This window comes from Uranotaenia lowii, chromosome 3 (assembly GCF_029784155.1).
Source record: "Uranotaenia lowii strain MFRU-FL chromosome 3, ASM2978415v1, whole genome shotgun sequence".
In the NCBI taxonomy this organism is placed as follows: domain Eukaryota; kingdom Metazoa; phylum Arthropoda; class Insecta; order Diptera; family Culicidae; genus Uranotaenia; species Uranotaenia lowii.
Genome location: NC_073693.1, coordinates 239,232,382 through 239,256,127, shown reverse-complemented (window position 1 = coordinate 239,256,127; position 23,746 = coordinate 239,232,382). Strand labels below are relative to the sequence as shown.

Here is a 23,746-nt window from a genome sequence, read left to right as displayed (position 1 = left end):
ATGTTCTCGGAGTGGAAAAACATCGCACATTTTCCGCGAGAGAAAAACAATAACAAAATTCACGTTTCAAAGCGGGGCCTTCGCGTAAACATTGGGTAATCATCTGCGCGGTGAGCACGCACAGTTCAACAGAATGTTAAAGGTAAATTATCAGTAAATTATTTCCCGTGAATTAAGCAAAATTTAACTTTCTCTCGTAGTTACTGAATTTAACTCGACCAAGCGCCTTGGGAGCAGTGCAGCTTCCGGTGCTTCCGGCTTTAGCTACCCGGCTATATTCGGCTTCCGCTGTAGCCGAAACGCCCGACAAGCTGTACAGCCGGCTAGAACTGCAAATGAAGGGAATCGATCCGGAGGTGATGAAAAGCTATGCCATGTTTGCGAAAACTGCTGCCGAACATTTGGATATCGAAGTTGGAAAACAGTGAGTAGAATTTTCAACCATAGTTTTGATGTTCTATTCGACATCAATTTAAAATAAATTACAGGCCCAACCCATTTTTTGGTTACACTCAGGCCCTAAGTTAACAAAAGTTGTACGCCAAATTTCCATAGCTTATATCTCACTGAACTGATTTTTACAATCTTTACATCATTACTAAAGATCAACTCCCAGCAAAAATATTATTTTGTTCTCTTAATATCTCGAAATGCAAAATATCCTGATAAATTTGAAAACTGAAAATGTAGGTAGGTACGTATTATTTAACCCAGATGACAATTCGATGGCCCTTATTCTGCGCCGCGCATGAGGTGACGATTGTCACCTCACCTCGAGTCACTGTGAGATTTGTCACCTTATTCCCGGAGTCGTTGTGGGTAAAGTGACAGAGGTTCACTCTAGGTGAGTGACCGAATGAACACATCTGTCAAAATGGTAGAATTTTGCTGGTGTTGTTTGGATTTTGCTCTCGCTTCGGATTTTCCGAAGTAAGTTTTTAGAATTTCGGGTTAGAATTTCGGTTCGAAAATGGCCATCATCGGATGGTACGGTTACAGCAAGCTGCTTCAGGAAGAAAAACGGACGATTTGTGCGACGTAGGTGAAAATTTCGTTCATCAAAGCTAAGTTCGGATCTGGGTCATATTGCCGGGGAAAAAAAATCAGATGCCGACGGCTGCTGCTCCAAAAACCCAGCGCACAAAAATGCGGTGTTTGTTAAACATTTCCAAAGGTTTATCAGGTATGTAAAATAATTTGTGTTTTGTACCTGAAACTGTTCGATCATCCAAGAGAAGTTAAGTTTTTTTTTTTCGTTTTCAGTAATGGCGAATGCTGCCGGTTTATATATTTTCCTCAACTGAAGTTACCCCCGTGGCATGCCGGAAGTTGTTTCGCCTGCCAGATAGGAGATCATGGAATGCCGAGCATTTATCGAAACTAACGAAATAGCAGCAGCAGCATCAGATTCAAACGACAAATTTCGGTCACATAAACCTAAATCCGGTTTATTTGCATAGCATATTATTAAAAAGTGAAAATAAAATTAAAAGTACTATAATATTTTAATTCCAAAGTTTTCGTCATTTCATCGTTTTAACGGTTCGAAAAACAAACTTCAATTAAATCTGAATTTTAGATTTCATTAGAAGATCATACTTTCCATTCAGTATTCCAATCCAAATTACATATTTGAGATAGCAATGAAAAAGTTTCAATATATTTAAAAATCATATTTGCTAATAAATTTGCTTAATTTTATTTCCAAAACTATCATTCATTAGTATAATTAACCATTTAGAGCCTAACATTGTGATTTACATAAATTCTCGATTAAATTTCTATCTCGTCACCACCTGAAAAGGTACCGACAATTGTCACCTAAAATCGTCACCCGAATGCGACGATTCTCACCCACGGTGACTACGAGAATAGGGTAAGAACTCACAAAGTTCATCCGAAGTGACGTTCCTCACCTAAACCGACTGCTGGAATAGAGTGACTTAGGTGACTCTACTATCGTCACGTCACTCGAGGCGCAGAATAAGGGCCGATATGTTTACATCTGGCGTATTCGCCCTTTTGAAAAATTTATAGCAATGTTAGAAAAGTCGTAAATATTTCGAAAACTAACCGCTTACTTCGCATGCATTTTTTTAACTTCACTTTCAAATTTAATGAAATCTTCAGATTCACATCAGTTAACAGAAATTTGTAGCATCTTTCTTGAAGTATCAATAGTTTGTCATTTATTAGCGAACTGAGGTGCCCATCACCATTCAGAACTCGAGCAAATTTAATCTTCAATTAGAGATGAACCATGTGCTGGCTGTAATAGACTTGACTACATGTTTTGATCTTCGTCTATAAGTCTTTTTATTTTCATATTTAAAAAAGATGTTAAAAAATAGTCTTCAATGGTACTTCAGGCCGCTATCAAAATTGTTCAAAATTTAACAAAAACTATCTTCAAAAAATCACGCAAACTATTGAGACAGTGGGTAAGGCTAGAAATTCATATCTTTTGAAATGTACACTATTTTACTATATCCAAATTAAAATATTCAATCTTATTTTATTATTATTGTTTCATAAACTTTTCCAATACAACAAATCGACAACAAAATTCCAAACTTTTAACTTATCTTAAATTGGTGTCCACTTCCTTCTGTAAATAGTATTACGACCCTTGAGTGTCAATAAATACTTTTTCAACAAAGTTCAGTATATAAGTCAGTTTGGTTTGAATTTTTTCAGTTTGCTTTCAAATTTCTCAAAGCCAAATCAAGCCTTTTTTAAATAACATTTAGAATTGATTACATTCCACGTCAATTTAATATGACTTTTCGATGACTTGCTGTTGAAAGTTTATTAAACATCCATGTACAGTCGACATTATCCAACAATTGCATTTATTTTTATCGAATTTTGCTCCTTCCTTAATATTATTTCACTAACACCGCATGTTCCTCTCTTTTCCATCTAGCTGGGCAATGCGCAAAGCGGTCAAGGATCGATTGACGCTGCTGAAATCGGTACACATCTACAAAAAACACCGGGTGCAGTACGAGGTGCGCAACTACTATCGCTTTATGCATTTCCACAAGCTGACAGGGTCAACATTGGACACCTTTCTGGAGTACATTGAGCGTAATTTGCCGGAAGGAATCGCCCTCAAAGTTACCAAGGTGGAACTTCAAGCACTGCCGGAGCATCTAGTGACAGATAAAGCGTGAATTAAGTTTTTGCAGTTAGATTATGGTCAATAAAACTTGTGTTAGTAGCTTGAATTGTATCAATTTAAACAGGCTTTTTTATTTGAACGTTCATTGAAGTTGTCTTATCCTCTCACAATCTGGCGTTTCAATTGTTTTACAATTGGTAGTCATCTGGTTTTACAGAAGATTTCACTTGTGTTCACTCACAAACTTTTATTTTAGTGTAGTTAAAAATGTTAAAAAAAATATGACTCGATTTTGCTCAGTGTCAAAAACATCGCATCCAATAGGTTTTGTGAGTGACAGCCCTGAAATCATCTGACAGCTGACTGGAAAAATAACAAAAAAAAATTGCAAACTTGCAAACCAATCAGAATCCTCCCTGCACTGTTGATTTACTGCATGGTTCCACAAAAAAAAAACTTGTTAAAGCAGCGAAAAACTTACAATAAAACCCCTTAAGACGCTGGATTTGAGTGAAAAGTTACCGCAAGTCTTTGTTACAAATACCCTAGTGCCAATTGTGTGAAAACCGTTCTGTTAATAAAGAAAAGTCGTGCGTGTTATTCGCGATTCGGGAGAGCAAAATTTCCCGGAAAGGTTCACGTTTCGTTTGTGTGTTCTGTTCGGCTGGAAGGATCTTTATGTGGGGTTACGGAAAAATATTCTATTTGCAGTGAACCGTGTGCAATAATAGTGTTTAGTTGCGAAGAAATTTTGCCGCATTGGAAGCTGACGTAGCCGTTTGATTAGCCGGATCGCTGAGAGTTCTAATGCCCTGTCGGAACGATGGGACAAGTTATTAGCAATTCCGGTAAGTGATGGAATTTTTATGTTGTTTTTTTCCTAAAACAAATTCCCCGGGGTACAGATCTTATGCAATGGTCATGTTTGAGGATTTTTCTTTTTTCGTAATTTTTCTTATTCGATTGAGTCCTATTGGAATAAATCTGGCTGAGGTCATTGGACTGGTGAAAGACGATGATTTCATTGATTCATAAATTCCAGAGTATACGCAAAATACAAAGATCAAGAGAGTGTGTGTAGGGTTCGATGAAACGATGGCTTACAATGTAACAATTATGCTTAACGTGATTAACGTGAGCAAATAACAAGCAATCTGTGAATGGTTAGTAAAATTGTATACTTATGATTGTTTCCTTACGATTTTTTAATGGAAGAAATTGAACTTGAAAAATTTCATAAGCAAGCAAACAAGATATCTGACGAAATTCATTCTTCAATATTTAGAATTTTTACAAGAAAAAAATTATCCAGTAAGTGCTTCAAGTTAACAGAAACAGACAGTCACTTAAAAACCCTTTTTTATTTTTAAATAGTCTCGCCTCAAAAATAAATATTTAATCTGTTAATAAGTCGTCAACTCGAATTAATTGAGTTCCGAGAGTTAGGTTACTATATGACATATTTGATCACAAAAGATTAGGTACAACCTCCTAACTGCGAGACTATCATAGATTCAACCTCATTTTCAAATCCAGATAATTTTTCTTGTGGGGAGGCCACACGCTTTACTTTTAACAAAAGACCGTTCAGTTTGGAAATAAAAGAAAACTTCACTTATAAAACTGTCAATCATTTGAATACCTACCGCGAACGTGCTCAATTTAATTGCCAGTGCTTGACTTAGAAAAAAAGAACAAACGTTTAATACATAGAATATTTAGCTAAGCAAATTTCATATTTCCTGAGCAATCAAAGTTTCATATTTTTATTCACATTTTTTTAACATCAACTTTGCTGTACAAAAGTTACCCCAAATCGACAAGTGAGGAATTTTTTTAACAAAATTCTCAACATGCGGAGTTTGTTAATCAGATTGGTAATTTTAAATTATGATCGGTTGAACTGTGCCAGAACATAAAGTAGAAAGTGCATCGATTTGATGTCGTTCGGTAATTTTTCACTGAAATATTGAAAAATTTTACCGAACGCTCGGCTTTTTTTAAATTAAAGTTCACATAATTTTCAACCAAATTGTGGATGTTCGCTAAATATCTTTTAGTGATTTAAATATTTTAGGGATTTTCATCTCAATTTCTCCACAAACATCATCATATTTTTTGTTAAGCTCTGCATTGCCAATATAGTTACTACATCACTAGAACCGGTATGAAATGGTCTTCATTATTGCAATAATCTTGCGTTAACATACTCAAAATCCATTGCAAAGTCGAACTTAGTTTTATAATTACAACGTATGCGGGAGGTGATTATCGGGAGTAATAAAAGAGGTTGTATTCGCGTCAATGGCCAAACATAAACTGATTTATTGCACAGCATCGACCAGCGATGCTGTGGTAAATAGGGTGACCATAACATCTCCATTCTTAAGATAAGAGAAACATCGTTAAAAATATAATTTGAAAAAAAAACTTAAAAATAAAACAATTACAAACTTAGGATAAACAATTAGGAAACTGGCAAAATTTAGATACTTTTTACAACTCATTTGTAATAGCGATAATTAGGTTCTTTTCGACTCCGCTTAATACGACTGGAACGACGTAGAGGTTGTGATGTGTCTGGATCTTTTAAACTGGGACTCGAAGCTTTTTGTTGATAGACGTTTCTTTTAAACTGATCATAAACATTCAGCGCATCTGTTGACCAAAACTCGGCGTTGTTTTCTGAATCTTTGTCCTTGTAAACGAAAGAATCCGATGGAAAACCATAAAAATCGCCATCTTCGTCTGAGCTTCGATCGTCTTCATCCTTGTCATCCTCCCTTTTTCGCTTTGTCGTCCTCGCATTTCCAGAAATATAAACACCTTTAAACCGACTTTGAAGCCCAAACGCTTTCAATTGATTACGATGTGCTGAGTATAACCTGCCTTCTACGGAAACTTCAAATGTGTTTTGAGAAATTCGTCTTACAAATTTTGCTTCGATCCAACGTCTTATGTCTGTCGGTCGAAAATTTTTATAATAAACCAGCTCTCCAAAACGTAAACGATCAACCCAATCAAATTTTGAACGTTCTTCTCTGGGTTTATTTGATACATCTTCAAAAACATCCTTCGTCAAGTGATTCTTAATACTATTTTTAGGATTTACTAAATCCAAAAGCGTCTTTGGCTTAAAACTAAACAATTTCTCTGAAGGAAACAATCCATTGTCACCGAAACAGGTATTACGGTAACCAAACAAATAAAACGACAACAAGTCTTGGGTCGATAAACTTCGAAGCTCAGGATCCAGCATAAACTTTTTCAAACCGTCCTTTAAAACTCGTACCATCCTTTCAGCTTGTCCGTTGCTAGAGGGATTATAAGGTGGACTTTTCATCACCTTAATGTTGTGTCTCTCGAAGAAACTGATGAGCTCTTTTGAATTAAACGGTGGACCACCATCTGTTACAATAATGTCAGGTGAACCAAATCTAGCAAAAACGCTGATAAACACTGACTTAACTTTGATGGCGTCTGTTCCAAACTTCATATATTCCACTTCCAACCACTTCGAGTAACTATCAACAATCACTAGAAACATCTTTTTGTCCAAATAGAAAAAATCGGCATGAATACGAGTAAACGGTTTATTTGTAGGAATCCATCCTGGAACTGGAACTTTCTTGGGAGCAGCATTAATCTGGCAGCAAACATTACATGTTCTTATGTAGTTCTCTATGTCACTGTTCATTCCAAACCAGTAAACTGTTCTGCGTGCCAACTGTTTGATTTTTGTTATACCTGAATGATTTTTATGTAATAAACTCAAGACTCGTTTTTTTAAACTTCCCGGAATGATGACCCGGTCTTGGTAAACTAAACATCCTTCAATATACTCCAAATCTTGTTGTTGAGCATAAACATCCTTGAAATCTTTATCTAGCTTTTCAGGCCAACCATGTTGCATATAGTAAACTATCTCCTGGAGAAACTTATCTCTTTTTGATTCAGTTGCAATCAAAACGTAATCCAGGGGAAACTCGTCCAATACATTTAAACTGTTGATGTACTCTTTCTGTAGTAACGCTGGTACTTCGTTTGGCAGAGGAAACCTCGAACAAAAATCCGCATTTCCCATTTTTGATGAAGGTCTATAAACAATTTCAAAATCGTAAATCGACAACTCCTGGATATATCGCTGCAGTCGGGTAACAAACAAACTATTTTTGCCTTCTTTTCCAAATATGCCAATTAACGGTTTATGATCCGTATACACAGTAAACTTTTGTCCAAATAGAAACTTGTGAAACTTTTTAATGGTGCAAACTACAGCTAAAGCTTCCAAATGCAATATTGGGTATTTCTTCTGTGCCTCTGTTAAAGAGAAAGATGTGAAACTAATTGGCCTTTCTTCTCCATTTATACGGTGAGCTATTACTCCACCCAAACCATAATTACAAGCATCAGAGACCACTATAACTGGCTTTTTAGGATCGAAAAACTCCAGTAATTTTGAAGAAATAAGTGATTGCTTGCAGTCTTCGAAAACACGACTACATTCGGAGTTCCAAATAAACTTTTCACCTTTCCTTAACAAACGATACAGGCAGCTGAGGCGCGACGACAAATTTTGTATAAACTTCCCGTAGTAGTTCAACAAACCCAAAAATGCCTTCAGTTCAGAAACATTTCTCGGAACTTTAGCTTCACGAATAGTTTCAACTTTTTCAGGGCAAGGTAACAACCCGTCTTGTGTCAAAACGTGTCCTAAAAACGGCAAACTTGATACAAAAAATTTGCATTTCTGCAAATTCACTTTTATATTGGACTTTGACAAACGTTCCAAAACCATGTAAAGTTTTCTTTCACAGCTTGCTTTGTCGCTACCTGCTTTCAAAACATCGTCGATGTAAACATGAACTCCGTTGATTCCAGCCAGAATCCTCTCCATAAAAGATTGAAACAAAGCCGCTGCAGATGAAACACCTTGTGGAAGACGATTGTACGTAAACAAACCACGTATTGTGTTTATGACCATTAGTTTTTTGGACTTTTCTGATAAACGCAACTGTGTATACGCTCCTGCCAGGTCAAGTGAGCAAAAAACTCTGTAGCCAGCTAACGAAGCAAAAATTTCTTGAGGCAAAGGCAAAGGATAACAATTCGGGATTACTACTTTATTTATGGAAACCTTGCAATCGATTACCATTCGTATTCCTCCATCCTTCTTTACAACTGCTATAACCGGAGATGCCCATTCACTAGCATCTATCGGAGTTATCACGCCATCCTTCTCTAAACTTTCTAAATGTTCAATTACTTTATCTTTCAAACGGAATGGCACATCATAAGCCTTCTTAAATATTGGATAATGATTTGGCTTCAAAACTAGATCAGCAACAAAACCTTTGATTGGAGTAGACAGAGACTTGTCAAAGATATTGGAAAACTTGCTCTGTATTTCCTTTATCGTTTGATCCGTTGAAACAGCCAGTTGATTTATTCTGGACCCAAACGCATTACGCCAGTTATCAAAAAACGTATCTAGCCAGTCCCGACCCAATAGTGGATCAAAACTACTATCACTCCTCAAAACGATCAAGTAAACATCCTTTTTTAAATGATTTAACTCAACCCGAACCAAAATGCGACCTTCTACCTGCAAACGACTGCCGTTAATGACTGCCAAACGAGTATTACTTTTTTGCAAAGGGATATGCTTGAGCTCTGCTTTATATTGATTTAAGCTTATGACTGAAACAGCAGCGCCACAATCAATTCCCATCTTTAACCATTTTTTTGAAACTAAAACGTTCCTGAAACAAGGCTCGTGTAATTTGTTTACAGTGGAAATCTTTAAACAATCATATTCATCATCCGAAACGGAGCGATATGAAAGATGACGTAAACTTTTTCGAAAATCATTTAACTTGGGAGTCACCTGCTCTAACTTTATTTCCTGCAGGTCAAAACAAAATCTACGCACATGCCCTGATCGTTTGCAAAAAGAACAAAACAATGGTCGTAGGTTGGGCGAAAAACTTGATCTGCAACCAGAAAACAAACTAACATCTCTTTTATATTGACACGACTTGGATTTCATTTTGGTTTTATTTTATTTATTTTACTTTATTATTATGTTTTTTTTTTCCAACAAACAATAAAAAAACAATTGCAAAAAAACACCAAACAAATGTGGCAAACTATTAAACTTCTTTCCAAAAAACTGTTAACAACCAGGTTTTTGCCACTAAATCATTCGCGAAAGCTTAAACGAGTAAACATGAATTTCCTTTATTATTATTATTATTATTATTATTTTTTTTTTAAATGTCCTTTTCCTTCGAAATCGTAAGGTACTTTTCAATACAATTGATAAGCTAAAAGCTTTTTCAAATGAACATTTATTTCATAAAAAAATGTTTTATATTCACTTTCGCAAAACCAATACGTCAAATATGCATACATTCATTGGCTGAAGAACATTTTTTTTTGTTTAAAATCAATTTTGATTAATTACACTAGTTTACAGCATTTTTGAACTCAGTAAACTGAAGGTCATTTCCAATGTAAAATCGGGCGCTGAATCCGAAAATGAAATTAAAAAAAATCTCAGTAGAACCGTTTTTGAGTTATGCTCCAAATATGAAATTTCGGAAAATTAAAAAAGTCCTTGTACTTAAATTAAAATATCTCGGACGAGATACTAGTAAATTGAAATCTCTTTTTTGCATATTGAAGGTGAATAAATTTTCTATCGATCATCTCAACACTGTTTTTGCGTTTGACCAACAGTATTGTTGATATTAGTGACTTTATGAGGAAGAAAATTATAAAAAACGCATCTTTTTAGAGAAATTTTTGTTTCAACGAAAGTTTTTGACTCGATGGTAGCATTTAAAAAATCTGATTTTCTTTTGCGCTTCAATGTCAATTTAAATCAAAGATTTCAAGTGGTTATTTATCGAAATCGGTTGAAAATTGAAGAAGTTATGGCTACTTTACCATAATAGTATTTTTTGTAGTTTTTCATAACTTAACGAACCGCAGTACACTTATCATAGTATAGGAAGAATGAAACATGATAAATCTCACTCGCACCAAGTCAAAATTATTTATTAGCTTACCAGAAGGTATCATGCCAAGTTTCAGGAAGATCCGGCCATAGGGAGGGGTTTCTTGAGTCTCAAACGTGAATAAAATTTTGAGGTATTTTGCCCGGGAGGAACGAAAAATACTGGTTTTTCATCAATAACTTTTTTCATCACTAGCTGATTGTTTTTTTATGGTTGGTTTTCTCAAAGTCTGAAATGAGACAAATATTTCACCCGAAGGCTGTAACTCGATTGGATTTGAAACAGAAAAGTTATTGCGGTTCAAAGATTGTATTTTGGTCGAAAATTGTCGTATAAAACGCAATGCGTAAAAAGTACTCATTGCGTGTTGGACAAAATTTGCGGCCTTTGAACCGCAATAACTTTTCTGTTTCAAATCCAATCCAGTTACAGTCTTCGGGCGAAATATTTGTCTCAACTTAGGCTTTAAGAAAATCAACCATAAAAAACAATCAGCTAGTGATGAAAACAGTCATTGATGAAAAACTAGTATTTTTCGTTCCTTCCGGGCAAAATACCTCAAAATGTTATTCACGTTTGAGACTCAAGCAACCCCTCCCTATGGTCAGATCTTCCTGAAACTTGGCATGTGACCTTTTGATAAGCTAATAAATAATTTTGACTTGGAGCGAGTGAGATTTATCATGTTTCATTCTTCCTATACTATAATAAGTGTACTGCAGTTCGTTAAATTTTTAAAATCTGCAAAAATTACAGTTATGGTAAAATAGCTATAACTTCTTCAAATTTCAACCTATTTTAATAAATAACCACTTGAAATCTTTGATTTAAATTGACATTGAAGCGCAAAAGAAAATCAGATTTTTTAAATGCTACCATCGAGTCAAAAACTTTCGTTGAAACAAAATTTTCTCTAAAAAAAATCGTTTTTTATAATTTTCTTCCTCATAAAGTCACTAATATCAACAATACTGTTGGTCAAACGCAAAAACAGTGTTGAGATGATCGATAGAAAATTTATTCACCTTCAATATGCAAAAAAGAGATTTCAATTTACTAGTATCCCGTCCGAGATATTTTAATCTAAGTACAAGAACTTTTTTAATTTTTCCGAAATTTCATATTTGGAGCATAACTCAAAAACGGTTCTACTGAAATTTTTTTGAATTTCATTTTCGGATTCAGTGCCCGATTTTACATTAAAAATGTTAGTCAGTTAATCAAGTTCACGATTTTTTTTAAAATTTTGTAAACTAGTGTTATTAAACATTTAAGAAAAAAAATATTATTTTTATTTTATATTATTTTGGGCTAAATTTTTACCCGAAAAACATCTGAATTTTTTTTTCAGTGTAAACCAAACTTTGTTGCGTTATGTTATGTCGTGCAACATTCAACGCAACATCCGTCACTGGTACTGGCAACAAAAAGTACGAAACAAACACACCAACAGCTATTGTTGAAAACGATTGCTTGATTGGCGAAACAAAACCGTCAGCAATTAAACAAAATGGTTAATTGCTGAACGAAACTAGAATCTCTTCATGGGAGTTCTCTGGCAATTTCTGCATATAAACATGTAAACGTACTTACGTTTTCGGTAGGCAAACCTTAAGAGAAACCAAACTTTTTTTCTTTCTGCTTTAATGGGCCAGCAGTAACCCACAAACAGCAACGGCAAGCGCTCAGCGAGACAACACAACTTTTGCACTGCGAAACCGATAACTTTTTCCGCAAAAATTAGCCCCCGTACACCACCGCGAAATAGTTAAACTAATCGAAAACCAATATCAGTTTTTCTCGTCGCCACTTTTATAATTACAACGTATGCGGGAGGTGATTATCGGGAGTAATAAAAGAGGTTGTATTCGCGTCAATGGCCAAACATAAACTGATTTATTGCACAGCATCGACCAGCGATGCTGTGGTAAATAGGGTGACCATAACACTTAGTTGCTAGAATAGTCTCAGAAAATGCAGTTGTATGAAAAGTTCGAAATACTGCTACCTTTGAAGTCGTCATAAATTTTGTGTTTCATATTTCAAAAATTTAAAGATGTCAAAATGTCACAAATCACGTCAACTTTCTAACTCACTTTTCAAAAATTTTCTACTGTGACTGAGCTGGAACAGCTTTGGCGGTTGATTTATTAAAAAGTACGGGTTTTACACCACTTTTTTACATTTTTTGTGGCTTTTTTAGAAATTAAAAAAAAAATTCCATATGTCCAACAAATAGCTCTTCAGCTTTTTCGGGCACTAAAGCATGGATCATCTTGAAACTGGACGCACTGTTCATTATACCAAAGCGCTCCTAGTTGTCGAATCTGGAATGTTTTGACAGTACTTTGTTTTGGAGTGTTTCCTCTATCAGTGCTGAAAATGTTATTACGATTCGTTTTGTTTCAAAAAAGTTACACGTGATGGAAGCCGCGAGACGAAAATTAGTCAAAAATCCGACGTGGTCGGGTTTAAAAATCACGAAATCATTAAAAATGGTCAAATCGACCGTATGCAGCGTTTTAAACGTTTCCGTGAGATGCATACTATCGATTGGCAGCTTCATACCAAGCGTCATAGTGGAGCTAAGGATCGGAAACTGCATTTGAAGGTGTTGAGAACGATCAAGGCAAACCCAGCACTGAAAATAGAAAGTACCCAAACTTGAGAACTGCCACTCGCCAAACCTAAGTTCAAGATTGACAACTTAAGTTTGTGAAAAAATCACAGCTTGCCAATACGCCAAACTTGTCCTTCAAGCGGAGAACTGTTTTCTTGGGGGGTTTTTTGTTGTAAGCGCATCTGATTCTGTTACCTCCTTCGTGACAGATTTAGGTTTGGGGGGTAAGTTCAAAGCGAAGAACTGTTTTTTTGGGGGATAACTTTTATTCCCGCTTCATTCGCCGAAAGTCTCGCATATACGATGATGTAGCTGTCCCTCTCAACAACTCTCCGGTGGTCGAGCGGTTAGCATCCTGAGATGGTAATCGCAAAGCCATTTCAGGTTTGGGTGTGATTCCCGTACCTGCAGCAGTTTTTTTTTATTTCCATTTTATTGCGGTATCAGATTTTGAGGGATGAGTTCTCCTTTAAGAGCTTAACTTTGAGCTATGCCACCAATAGCCAAACCTGTAGGGAGGGAGTTTCATTCGGGTTGGCGGGGAAAGTTCTCAAGTTTGGGTATTTTCGAGGTTCAGTGAGGGCAGTTGGACTATGACATCGCCAAGAAATTCAATGCCGATCGGTGCACCGTCAGAAGGACTCGTCTGCGCGAAGGAATAAGATCCTATCGGGCCAGTAAGCAACCAAACCGGAATTGAAGCAGAATTTAGTAGCCAAAGGACATGCCCGGAAGTTATACAACAAGGTTTTAACGAAGTACGACGGATGCATCCTCATGGATGACGAAACGTACGTGAAGATGGATTTTGGGCAGCTTCCAGGTCAAAAATTTTATAAAGCCACTGGTCGGGGTGATGTCCCGGCAAGTTCAAATTCATTTTTGCCGATAAGTTTGCAAGAAAGTGTTTGATCTGGCAAGGTAAAGGGCGAACACGAAATTATTGCGACACATTTAATAGGGCATAACATTTTTACCATTGGGTTAAAATCAACCAAAATTTGCACACTTTCTCATTGATGTGTATTGTTTACATGCTGTCAAACTCGAAGTCGTGTTTTTGATTCAACAAAAAATAGAGGTGAACCAATGCGAGTCGAGAGAATAAATTCTTTCCAAACACCTGGAATTTCATGACCTGTCGCATCTGCATTTAGGAAAAATGTTGAACATTCACCATTCAACCGTCTCCAGAGTGTTGAAGCGGTTCCAGGAGCGGTTGACGTTGGAACAAGGCAATAGAGCTGGAAGAAAACCTGGACCACAGAACAAGAAGACGGGGGGAAAGGTGAAGCGGATTAAAGCAAATCCCAACGTCTCAAGCCGTGATTTGGCTAAATAGATCGGCATGTCGCAGAGCTACGTCCAGAATGCAAAGAAGAGAGCTGGACTACATACATACAAGATACAGAACTTAACCGTCGGCTAAAACTCGGGCACGGAAGCTCTACGAGCTCTCTGACAAAATATGGTTGCTGTGTTATGGACGACAAAACGTATATAAAAGCCGATTTTAAGCGAATTCCGGGCTTGGAGTTTTTCACCGGCAAGAGCAAGTTCGATGTGGACGACAAATTTAACCCTTCGTTTCATAAAGTAAGCAACAATGAATGTATGGAAAAAGTGAAAAATCAAATTTTATTTTAATTTTTTTTCTCAATGTACACATCATTTGCGACTGTTTTAGATGATTTATAGGAAAAAAAATAAAAAATCATGAAATGAAGGGTTAAGAAGAAGAAAATGTCATAATTCGCCTCCAAATATTTTGTTTGGCAGGCCATCTGCTCTTTTGGACTGAGGAGTGAGCCTTTCGTGAAAAATGGCACAGTAAACGGCAAGATCCGAGTGTCACGAGAAGCGCCTTTTGCCGTTCTTGCAGCAGCACGACAAAGCTCCGCTATTTTGGCCAAATTTGGCATCATGCCACTATTCTGAAAGTGTCCTGGAGTAGTATGAGGCCAATTCTGTCCATTTTGTTCCAAAGGACATGAACCTGCCAAACTGTCCAGAGCTGCACCCGTTGTAGCAGTCCTGGGCTATAATGAAGCGGGAACTTCGGAAGAGCAAGAAGACAGAAGAGAAGGACATGTTAAAAAAATGGGAAAAAACTGAGAAACTCTTACCGGATGACACTGTAAAGACTTTGATGGAGGGCATCAAGCGAAAATGAGTTCAATTTTACACTTAAGGCTACATCGATTAACTTTTCTTTTGATTTTTGAAGTAAATATATCAGCACCAACACGTGAAAAGGGTCTATGTTCATTTATGACGTTTCGAGAAAAACGTGTTTAAAAATTTTCCAATATTTTTTAAATCGCTAATTAAATTTCACGAGGAACCTTGCAAGTCTATATGGTCAAAACGGTAGGATCATTCTAAATATGTTTTTATCGATACGACGACGGTGTTATCATGAAAAAATAGCTCGCAATGGTTTATAGACCCTAGCTGGAGTATGAAATTCGTTTTTATGTTTTATATACCCTTTGCTTTGTACTGTATGTTTCATATGTGTGAACGAGATGGAGCTACAATTTCCCCTATTTTTTGACAAAGGCTTATGGTTCTCGCTGTAGGAGTGAGTGAATAGCTTTCCGCATTCTTCCCTTTTTAATGTTTTGCATACATACAAAAAAAAGCATAGTAAAACTACTAGATCCGTGGTTTAAATGAACAACAGGCAACCATATTTTTGAGTCAAATATGTTTTGTTGTTTATAATACCTTACGCATAGCTATTTTACCATGTGCTCAATTTGGCTGCGCATAGTAAATTCGACTGCGTTTTAGTAAAATTGTCAATGAAATGATGCATTGTTTTACTTCGTGCCTAGTAAAATTGATATGTTTCATGATGAAACTAGTATGTGTTATGATAAAGATTAGAAGGAGCGAGGAGCTTGATTTAAATAATAAAATTACTATGTACGTTTGCTTGTTTATTTCCATGCATGCATTATTACATAGTTAAAAACATTGAAATTCACACTTCCGACACACGTCGATCAATGTTAGTGTGTTCTCCCGATGCTCTGAAAAGATTGAGAAAGTTATGAGACTTGAAAGCAGCTCAAAATTTGTTTGTTGACTCACGGGTTTGATGATTAATGATCCTCAATTAGTATAAACAACAAGAATGTTTACCATAGTAAAATTATCATACGCACTGATGTTTTTAAGTCAAATATGTTTTGTTCTCAAAAGTACCATCTGCACAGGGCTGGTAGCGAGTCACTTTTAAGTGACTTGGTCACTTTTTTGGGTCAGTCACTAAAAAGTCACTTTTTTCATCATTTGGTCACTAAAGTCACTATTTTCCGAAAATTGTCACTTTTATCACCAAAAGTCACTTTTTTCACCGAAAATAAACCAATGAAAGAGTAATTTGAATTGCGCGTGTTAATATTGACATGAGGCGAAAATTGATTTGAAAATCCGCATTTAATTCCCCTATGTTTGGATCGGTCCTAATATTGTCGCTGAATCCCCAAACCGGAGTTATCGTCAATGAGCGCTGGCGACATTTACTGGCGACACTCACTGGCGACAAGTTATTATCAGGACGTGTACAACTTCGGGTGTGTTCTTATATCAAAGATATTTTTATTTCAAAGGAAAGTGCCGCAAAAACAAAGGATTTTTTCCTTTGGTTTTGGTATAAATAAAAAAATCCTTTGGTTCAAATGCATTTTCCTCTGTTTCAAAGATTTTCATTCAAAATCATTCAAAATATTAATGCTAATGCAAAATATTAATGCTTTGATACAAAAACCAGTTTCATTTGATTTAAAGTTATTATCTTTGCTCAAAGGTAATTTAGATATAGATTTAAAAGCATTTATTCATTGAACCATTTTCCATTTATTCCAATTGGAAGATTTTTACCCTGTTGTTTCGAAGTTCCTATTAGGAGTTTGAATAATAAAAAGATACAATTTTAGTTCTTAAATTCTTTTTTATTCACAAACACATAAAACACTAGTTCACTATAACCGAGTAGGGTCCTTGATATCGTTGACAAAGTTTCGCATTCTCCGTGGGCCGGTCAATAAACTTCCGAAAGCCACTCCAGCTGCTGGCTGGTCCGACTGGTGATTGCCGTTGAAGATTGGGCCGAAAAAATACGACCGCGGGATTTGGGGAGGTGTTACTTTGCGCAGCTTTCTCCATGTTCGAGAGACTTGGAAATCTATCCGTCGGCCGTGGTCCTGTAACTATACAAGCGTTTGAGAAAATCTTGAATTCACTTAAATATTCAGTATTTATTAACTTACACTTACCATTTTGCATCCTGAATCCTCCTTATTTATAGCTTACTCCGATTCACTGGTTTGATTTTTAAAACGAGCGGCCGAACTTTATTCGATTTTTCGGTTTTCTGTTCTTCTTGCAAGTCAATGCAAAATATCTTCTAAGTTTGAAGTTTTTGTTTCAAAAAATTATTCTTTTCAGTTTAAAACATTTTTCTTCGGTTGAAAGAAAATTTACTTTGTTTCTGAAGAAATATGCAATTGAACAAATTTCTTTTGAATCAAAGAATTTGTTTGAAATCAAAGTCCAAAGTTATTCAATTCAAAAAATTTATTCTTTCTTTCAAAAATTATTCTTTTCAATCAAAACTATAGTTCATTGATTCAAAGAAAACAGGAGCTGGATTCAAAAAAATGAATGTTTTGAATCAAAGTCAGATTTAATTCGTTCCAAAATTCAAGTTTACTCTGCGTGAATACACGGAATCGTCCATCTTGTGACAGGCAATCGTAATCATAGGCATGGTAGGCGAACAATTCGCTGTCAAAAAGCGCTCCGTCTCCACCCCCCACCAATGAGAAACTTTTGGTACTCCTTGCCTACTGTTGCTCAATATGCAACCACCCGTAGCTGTATAGGCACGCTGGTTATTACTTTACAAAAGCGTTGCCAGTAATGATATTTCACAACGTCGCTAGCTGGCAAGGTTGCCGATCCCCAGCGCGAAAACTTCGGATTTCAACTTCAATGACAATATATGGATGTTTTTAAATAGGTTTCTTCCAGAGAGAAGAACCACTCATTCACCTAATGTACTCAGAACTCGAGAGGTTAGTCCGTACTATAGTAACCAGAGTGTGCAAAGAGGATGTTTGGCCTGCCGATGCGATACTACCACAGGATATTTTTGATAACGTTGAGAACCTTCTTTCACCTGAAAACATCGTTGTTGGAAATGAAATATCAGCAGAGCTGGACAAAGTAAAGGACGTCCAATGACTTAATTTCTTGAACAATGCTAGAAAACCTTACATTGCTTCCTGCAAGCATGTCCTGACCAAATCAGGGATTCGAAATGCCTTTATAAAGCATTGTCGCTGTCTTGCCCCATCGAACCGTGTCGCAGCTCAAATGATATACAGCATATAGCAAAATCTCTTTCGCTAAATATTAAAACGGATCTATTGATGGACGAATGGAATCTACTTAGATGTGAAGCTGATGCGAATGGCAGTGAAAATCTCAGAATAAAAAGTTACTGGAACCAATTCTTCATCATGCAAAACACATGACTTAAAAAGGCCATCGAAATCCGTAATATGGCAGAAGTTGAGCTAGCTCAAGCGATGCTAGAGGGAGTTTCGACTGTTAGGAAACAGCAGTCTTCGCAAAAACGAGCTGCTGACCAAGTTCAAGATACCGTAGAGAAGAAAAAAGCACGTATGATAACTGGCTTCTTCGCCAAAAAGCCGAAGAATTACCGAAGACCAAGGCCGGGCGAACGGGGGGGTTTAAGGGGTTAAACCACCCCCCCCCCCCCCCCCCCCATGAAGATTTTTTCCAAGTAAAATTTTCGCGGAGTTTCGGAATATTACTTGACCTTCAAAGGTGTTTAAAAATAAGTGTTAACAAGCAAGTCAGAAATTTGGCTCGCCTCCGGCGGAATTTTCTCTTAAATCACTCAAGTCTAGAGACATTTCATTTTACAACAATATATTACGTTCACGAATTGAAACTAATTAAATTAATTAAACATCAACAAGTTGGAAACCATGTAACAGGCGTTTACCTCTCACGATGCTCTACAGAATTAGCAAATCAAATCTAAAAATTAATATTCTATACCCCATTACTCAAAATTTTGATTAAAAAAATCATATATGCAATTACAAATGTTCTGCTGATATGAAATATTCCAAGAAATCAATTTCAGACTTAATTCTATTTTGTGATTATTGTTTTTCTAAATGCTCAACATCATATTTGAAAAGGTTTTGATAAATTACACAAGGCCACAAAATTTACATTTTCCGAGGTGCAATGAATTTAAACGTAATTTTAACTTATTTATGTGCCCTGAATCTAAATATGCATTTTTTCTATCAGCTTTAGTTATTGAAATATCTTTTACAACATAGGTTAAAATTATTCAAGGAAGTTCTGCGCTTTTTTAACAAAACTTGAAAAAAAAAACATAACATTTTAACATAAAAGTTTTGAATCAATTATCAAACTTTCCTTAACACTTCAAATAATTTTGAGTTCTGCGAATAAAGTTGTAGTTGTTTTCTATTTGTTTACTTTTCCTCATTTAACGAATTTTTAAACAATTTTTAAAACAAATTGAACTTAAGATACTTTTTTAAGCATGAATCTAATCGTTTTGCAGGTTGCAAATATTTGATCAAATATCAGATTTCTTCTTAAAAGTAGGTTCAAAAGTCAACCAGTTATCACTTTTCACTTAAAACTGACCCATTTTAAAACTCCATATAATCAAAACTAAATGTGATAGTCCAAATTTGAAAAAAAACTCGAGTTCAGGTCGCTTAAATCTACCAAATCAACCATTAAAACATAAGCACCAAAATGCTGTTCCTTTGAGTTTTCAATTCAATTCTGTAAATAAGTTTTTATAATGGTAAGACGTGTTTATTGAAAAAAAAAATCTTCTTAAAAGTTAAAAACTTATCTTTTTCAACTTAATATTTTGTTTAAATTTTCAAATGAATATATCGAATATTGTAGTACTTTTTTTTAAATTTTTTTTAATAAACTTACCGAATTTTAAAGTCAAGCTATTTAAATTTTAAGAAGTGTTTTTGATAAGTTTGTCTATGTTTTAATCCTGAGTTTTTGTGTTCTATAAATATAAATCAATTTTATTTCTAATAAAAAATTCACTTTTCAAATCGCGATTTTTTTAATGCTAAACAATACAGCGGAATTGTTCAATCTACCCTTCAGTTGAAAATGAAGAAAAGAAATATAAATTAAGATGAATAACAAATAACAATGAATATCATTTTACTAACAATTTATCATGATTATTTTTTACCTGATCTATTTATTTATTACTAGCTGACCCGGTAAACTTCGTTTTACCGTTTACTTAATTAATCATTGAAAATGTTTAATCATTTAAATTGAGCCTATGAGAGCCTCCCTTCCATAAAAACAGAGATTCTTGAAACTATAACACAAACAATCACTTTCCCAAAAACCCTCGGATACCAAAGTTCGCTACATTCCGACCGTCCAGTCATACGTGATGGTATTACGAAAAAAAAGCCTCAATTTTTATATATAAGAATGTGAAGAAGAGATAATTTTTTATGGGGACCCCCCTTCCATAAAAAGTGAGATTCTTGAAACTATTATACAAACCATCTCCGACCTAAAAAACCCTCGCATACCAAATTTCACTTCATTCCGACCGACCATTCATACGTGATGGTGTTACAAAGAAAACGTCTCCATTTTTATATATAAGAATGGGGAAAAGAGATAATTTTGTATGGGGACCCCTCTTCCATAAAAAGTGAGATTCTTGAAACTATCATACAAACCATCTCTGACCCGAAAAACCCTCGGATACCAAATTTCACTTCATTCCGACCGACCATGCATACGTGATGTTGTTACAAAGAAAATGCCTCCATTTTTATATATAAGATTTTTGAAATTCTTGTTTTCATTTTCTTTTATACCGATTACAAACCCATGTTAAAATTTTGGTCCTTTCTTTTAACTCTTTTTCACTTTGTTATTTTTGCAGATTGGATTTTTTTTTGTTTTGTCATTTGTACGTGATGTATGATTACATTTTTTTTTTTTAAATTGAAGTTAAATTATACTGTGAACCGTGCCAAAATCGAACGGTTCATCAATATTTTTTACTTATAACAAAAATTTTCAATCGAATTTCGACAATTTTTAGTTATTTTTTCTTCCTTATACAATCGTTAGACAAATTTAGAAGTTTTTTTTTGTTAGGTTTACAACTATTGTTATTTTTATCATATGTGATTTATATTACATATTTAACAATATTTTTTCTTTCACAAAAATAACAAAATTGCAAATGCAAATGCAAATGCAAATTAAAAATTAACCTAGATGAGTTAAAACCAAGATTTGATGAAGATTTATGATAATCTGAATTAATCCTCCTACCCTACACACCCAAAAATTATGTTTAAGGATAAGATTTTATTTTCGAAATTTTACCCACGTCTGCCACTATTGGAAGTTTGAAGGTAGGTAATTTTTTTCGAACGCATCTAAATTTTTTTTCCTCTGATAAGCAAAATTAATGAAATCCTAATTTTTTATCATCACTTTTTAAATGAACGCTTCCTTAAAGTCTAATAACCTCAAGAGTGTAAATTATTCACTTATTTCTAAAAATCGTGGTTCTTTTCTCTGAATCAAATTTATAGCTTTGGGAACTTTGTAACGTATTAACTGAAATATATCTGATTATCAAACAATATTCAGCTACAAAAATTAATATTACACGAAATCAAAAAATAAAACATCGGAAAATATATAATTAGGAAAGAAAATGTAAATCAGCTATAAAATGTTCAGGAAAATCTTTTGTTTGAATAGCAAGGCAAAGTTTAAAGCTATAGTTTGCACATATAATTTTTTTAATTCAAGATCGTGACTTATGGTGCTAAACCGTATTTTTCAATCAATCTACCGTCAAAGTGGTTTAGTCATAAAACACAGTTCAAATATTTTGAAAAGTGGACAGAACATTTGACGTGTGTGTCATATATATTTTTGTATAATTGGATTATTAAATACAGAGCACATATTTTAAGCATTTGTAAAACATTGATTGAAAATTCAGATTCAGACAAAGATATAGAATTCAGATTTTTTTTGGATTTCTTACAGAAAGGCATAGCGAACGGTCATTTGGGGATATCATTAATTAAGGGTCCAAGACCCCACTTTATAGGTACCAATCGACTCAGCTCGACGAGTTACGATGATGTCCGTGAATTTGTATGTTCCATAAAAACGTTCTTACCACATTAACTCCTATTCTAGGTTTCATGATTTTGATGAATTTAGTATACAAAAATTGGATTTTTTTTCCTGTAGGTCATATCTCAAAACAAAAAAAAAAAAACAAAATTGTTTAAAAATCTTCTATTCCATAGAACATATCTTGCTTACGTTGGCTCCAAAAAAGGTAGCCATTTGCTCAGCAGCAGTAGCCAGCAATCGCTAAATTAATTACAAAGGCGATCAAAAATTTGACAAAAATTTCATAAAACAGCAGAAAATCGATCCCACGCCATCTAGCATGAGAGTTTAGGAGGTTAACCCCTTGACCACTAGTGAGCGTCGAGATATGTGGCTCTTAAACTTTAACAGTTTGAATTATTTGGATTATAAATGAACTCGTTGAATATAAGTTCGTTTATCCTCCAAAAAACATACTGGGCACCTTTTTTAAATTTAGTTTAGTAATTTTTGCTATCGCTTTTCTTTAATCATAATTTTTTTTATAGATTAACTAGCTGACCCGGTGTGCTTTGCTACACCTTTCAGAATCAAATGATATTTTCAGAAATCATTCAAATTTTTATTGTTTTTGGTATTATTTTAAATCAAATTATGACGAAATTAATAAGCAACCACTTTAAAATGAGAGCTTCAGCTGGAGTTTCAAATTTCAACACAAACCATTACTTATATTCTGAATCTTGACCTATAAATTTGTTTTAAAGATCTGATAAATTTCATCTGTTTCCTTAAGTTTCGCCCTTAAAAAGAAGGGTCCCAAATTAATCGTTCGCAAATAATCTAACTTATAAAGTATGGTTGTTTTTGCTTGATATCTTCTGGATTTATACTAAAAAACTGATAAGAGAGCCCCTCCCCTGTCCTTCCCTTAACCCCCTGCTGAATGGAGGTCGTGATCTTTAATAATCATAACCATTTTTTTCGTTCCAAAAAATCCTCTTATATCAAATATAGTTTGGTTGGTAAGTATTTAAGCTTTACAACAAAATTTATATGGAGCCCCTTCCTTTCTTCCCCTCTCTACACTGTAAATCGTAAGAGTCTATAACAATCGTAGAAACATATCTCGTAACCAAGTACCTTTCCATGCCATATTTGTTTCCATTTGTTGGCTTCGTAAGCATAAATTGAGAACATATGCTAACAAAATTGTATTGGGATCACCTCCCTCCTCCCATGTACCTTCTCACTGAAGAAGGATGACGTGTCAAATAATCATGGAGTCATACCAAAATGATTTTCCATGTTAAGTTTTGTCAATTTCTAGGATTTTGTAAAATAAAAGTTAAATGTAAACTTCCCTCTTCCCTTCCTTTATTCCATGACATGCCAAATTTGGTTTTATTTACGTAGTAAATTTTTGAGTAATGTATAAACTTGAAAGGGAGTACCATATTCCTTTCCGTTCTCTCCAATAGAGGGGTGATAACTTAATATTCATAAAAGTATTTTTCGTACTCAAATACTTTTTGATGCCAAATTTGGTTTCATTTGCTCGATTTATTCTCGAGTTATGCAAAAAAAAATGAAAACCCCCCCTTCTTCCTTTATATCTTACCGCTTAAAAGGTACGGCTTCAATTTATAATAGAAACATTTCTAGTATCCTAATACACTCACATGTCAAATATGATTCAATTTGCTTGATCAGCTTTCCAGTTATACTGAAAATTGTAAG

The 23,746-nt window shown here is 34.9% G+C and overlaps 2 protein-coding genes across 2 annotated transcripts in view; one reads left to right on the top strand and one right to left on the bottom strand.

The window, feature by feature from the left end:
- Window positions 1-23,746, bottom strand: part of LOC129751464 (protein neuralized) — a 114,996-nt gene that overhangs the window by 62,103 nt on the left and 29,147 nt on the right. The gene's annotated exons all lie outside the window — the stretch shown is intronic.
- Window positions 5-3,245, top strand: LOC129751474 (28S ribosomal protein S10, mitochondrial-like). The gene is made up of 3 exons (XM_055747014.1): window positions 5-142; window positions 201-424; window positions 2,927-3,245. Exons 1-3 carry the CDS (start codon window positions 134-136, stop codon window positions 3,174-3,176), a joined length of 483 nt encoding a protein of 160 aa, XP_055602989.1. The 5' UTR covers window positions 5-133; the 3' UTR covers window positions 3,177-3,245.

Bases quoted from the DNA above. Each gene is read 5' to 3' on its own strand.
- LOC129751474 (XM_055747014.1), top strand. The intron at 425-2,926 runs GTGAGTAGAATT...TTTTCCATCTAG, and splicing joins GATATCGAAGTTGGAAAACA to CTGGGCAATGCGCAAAGCGG.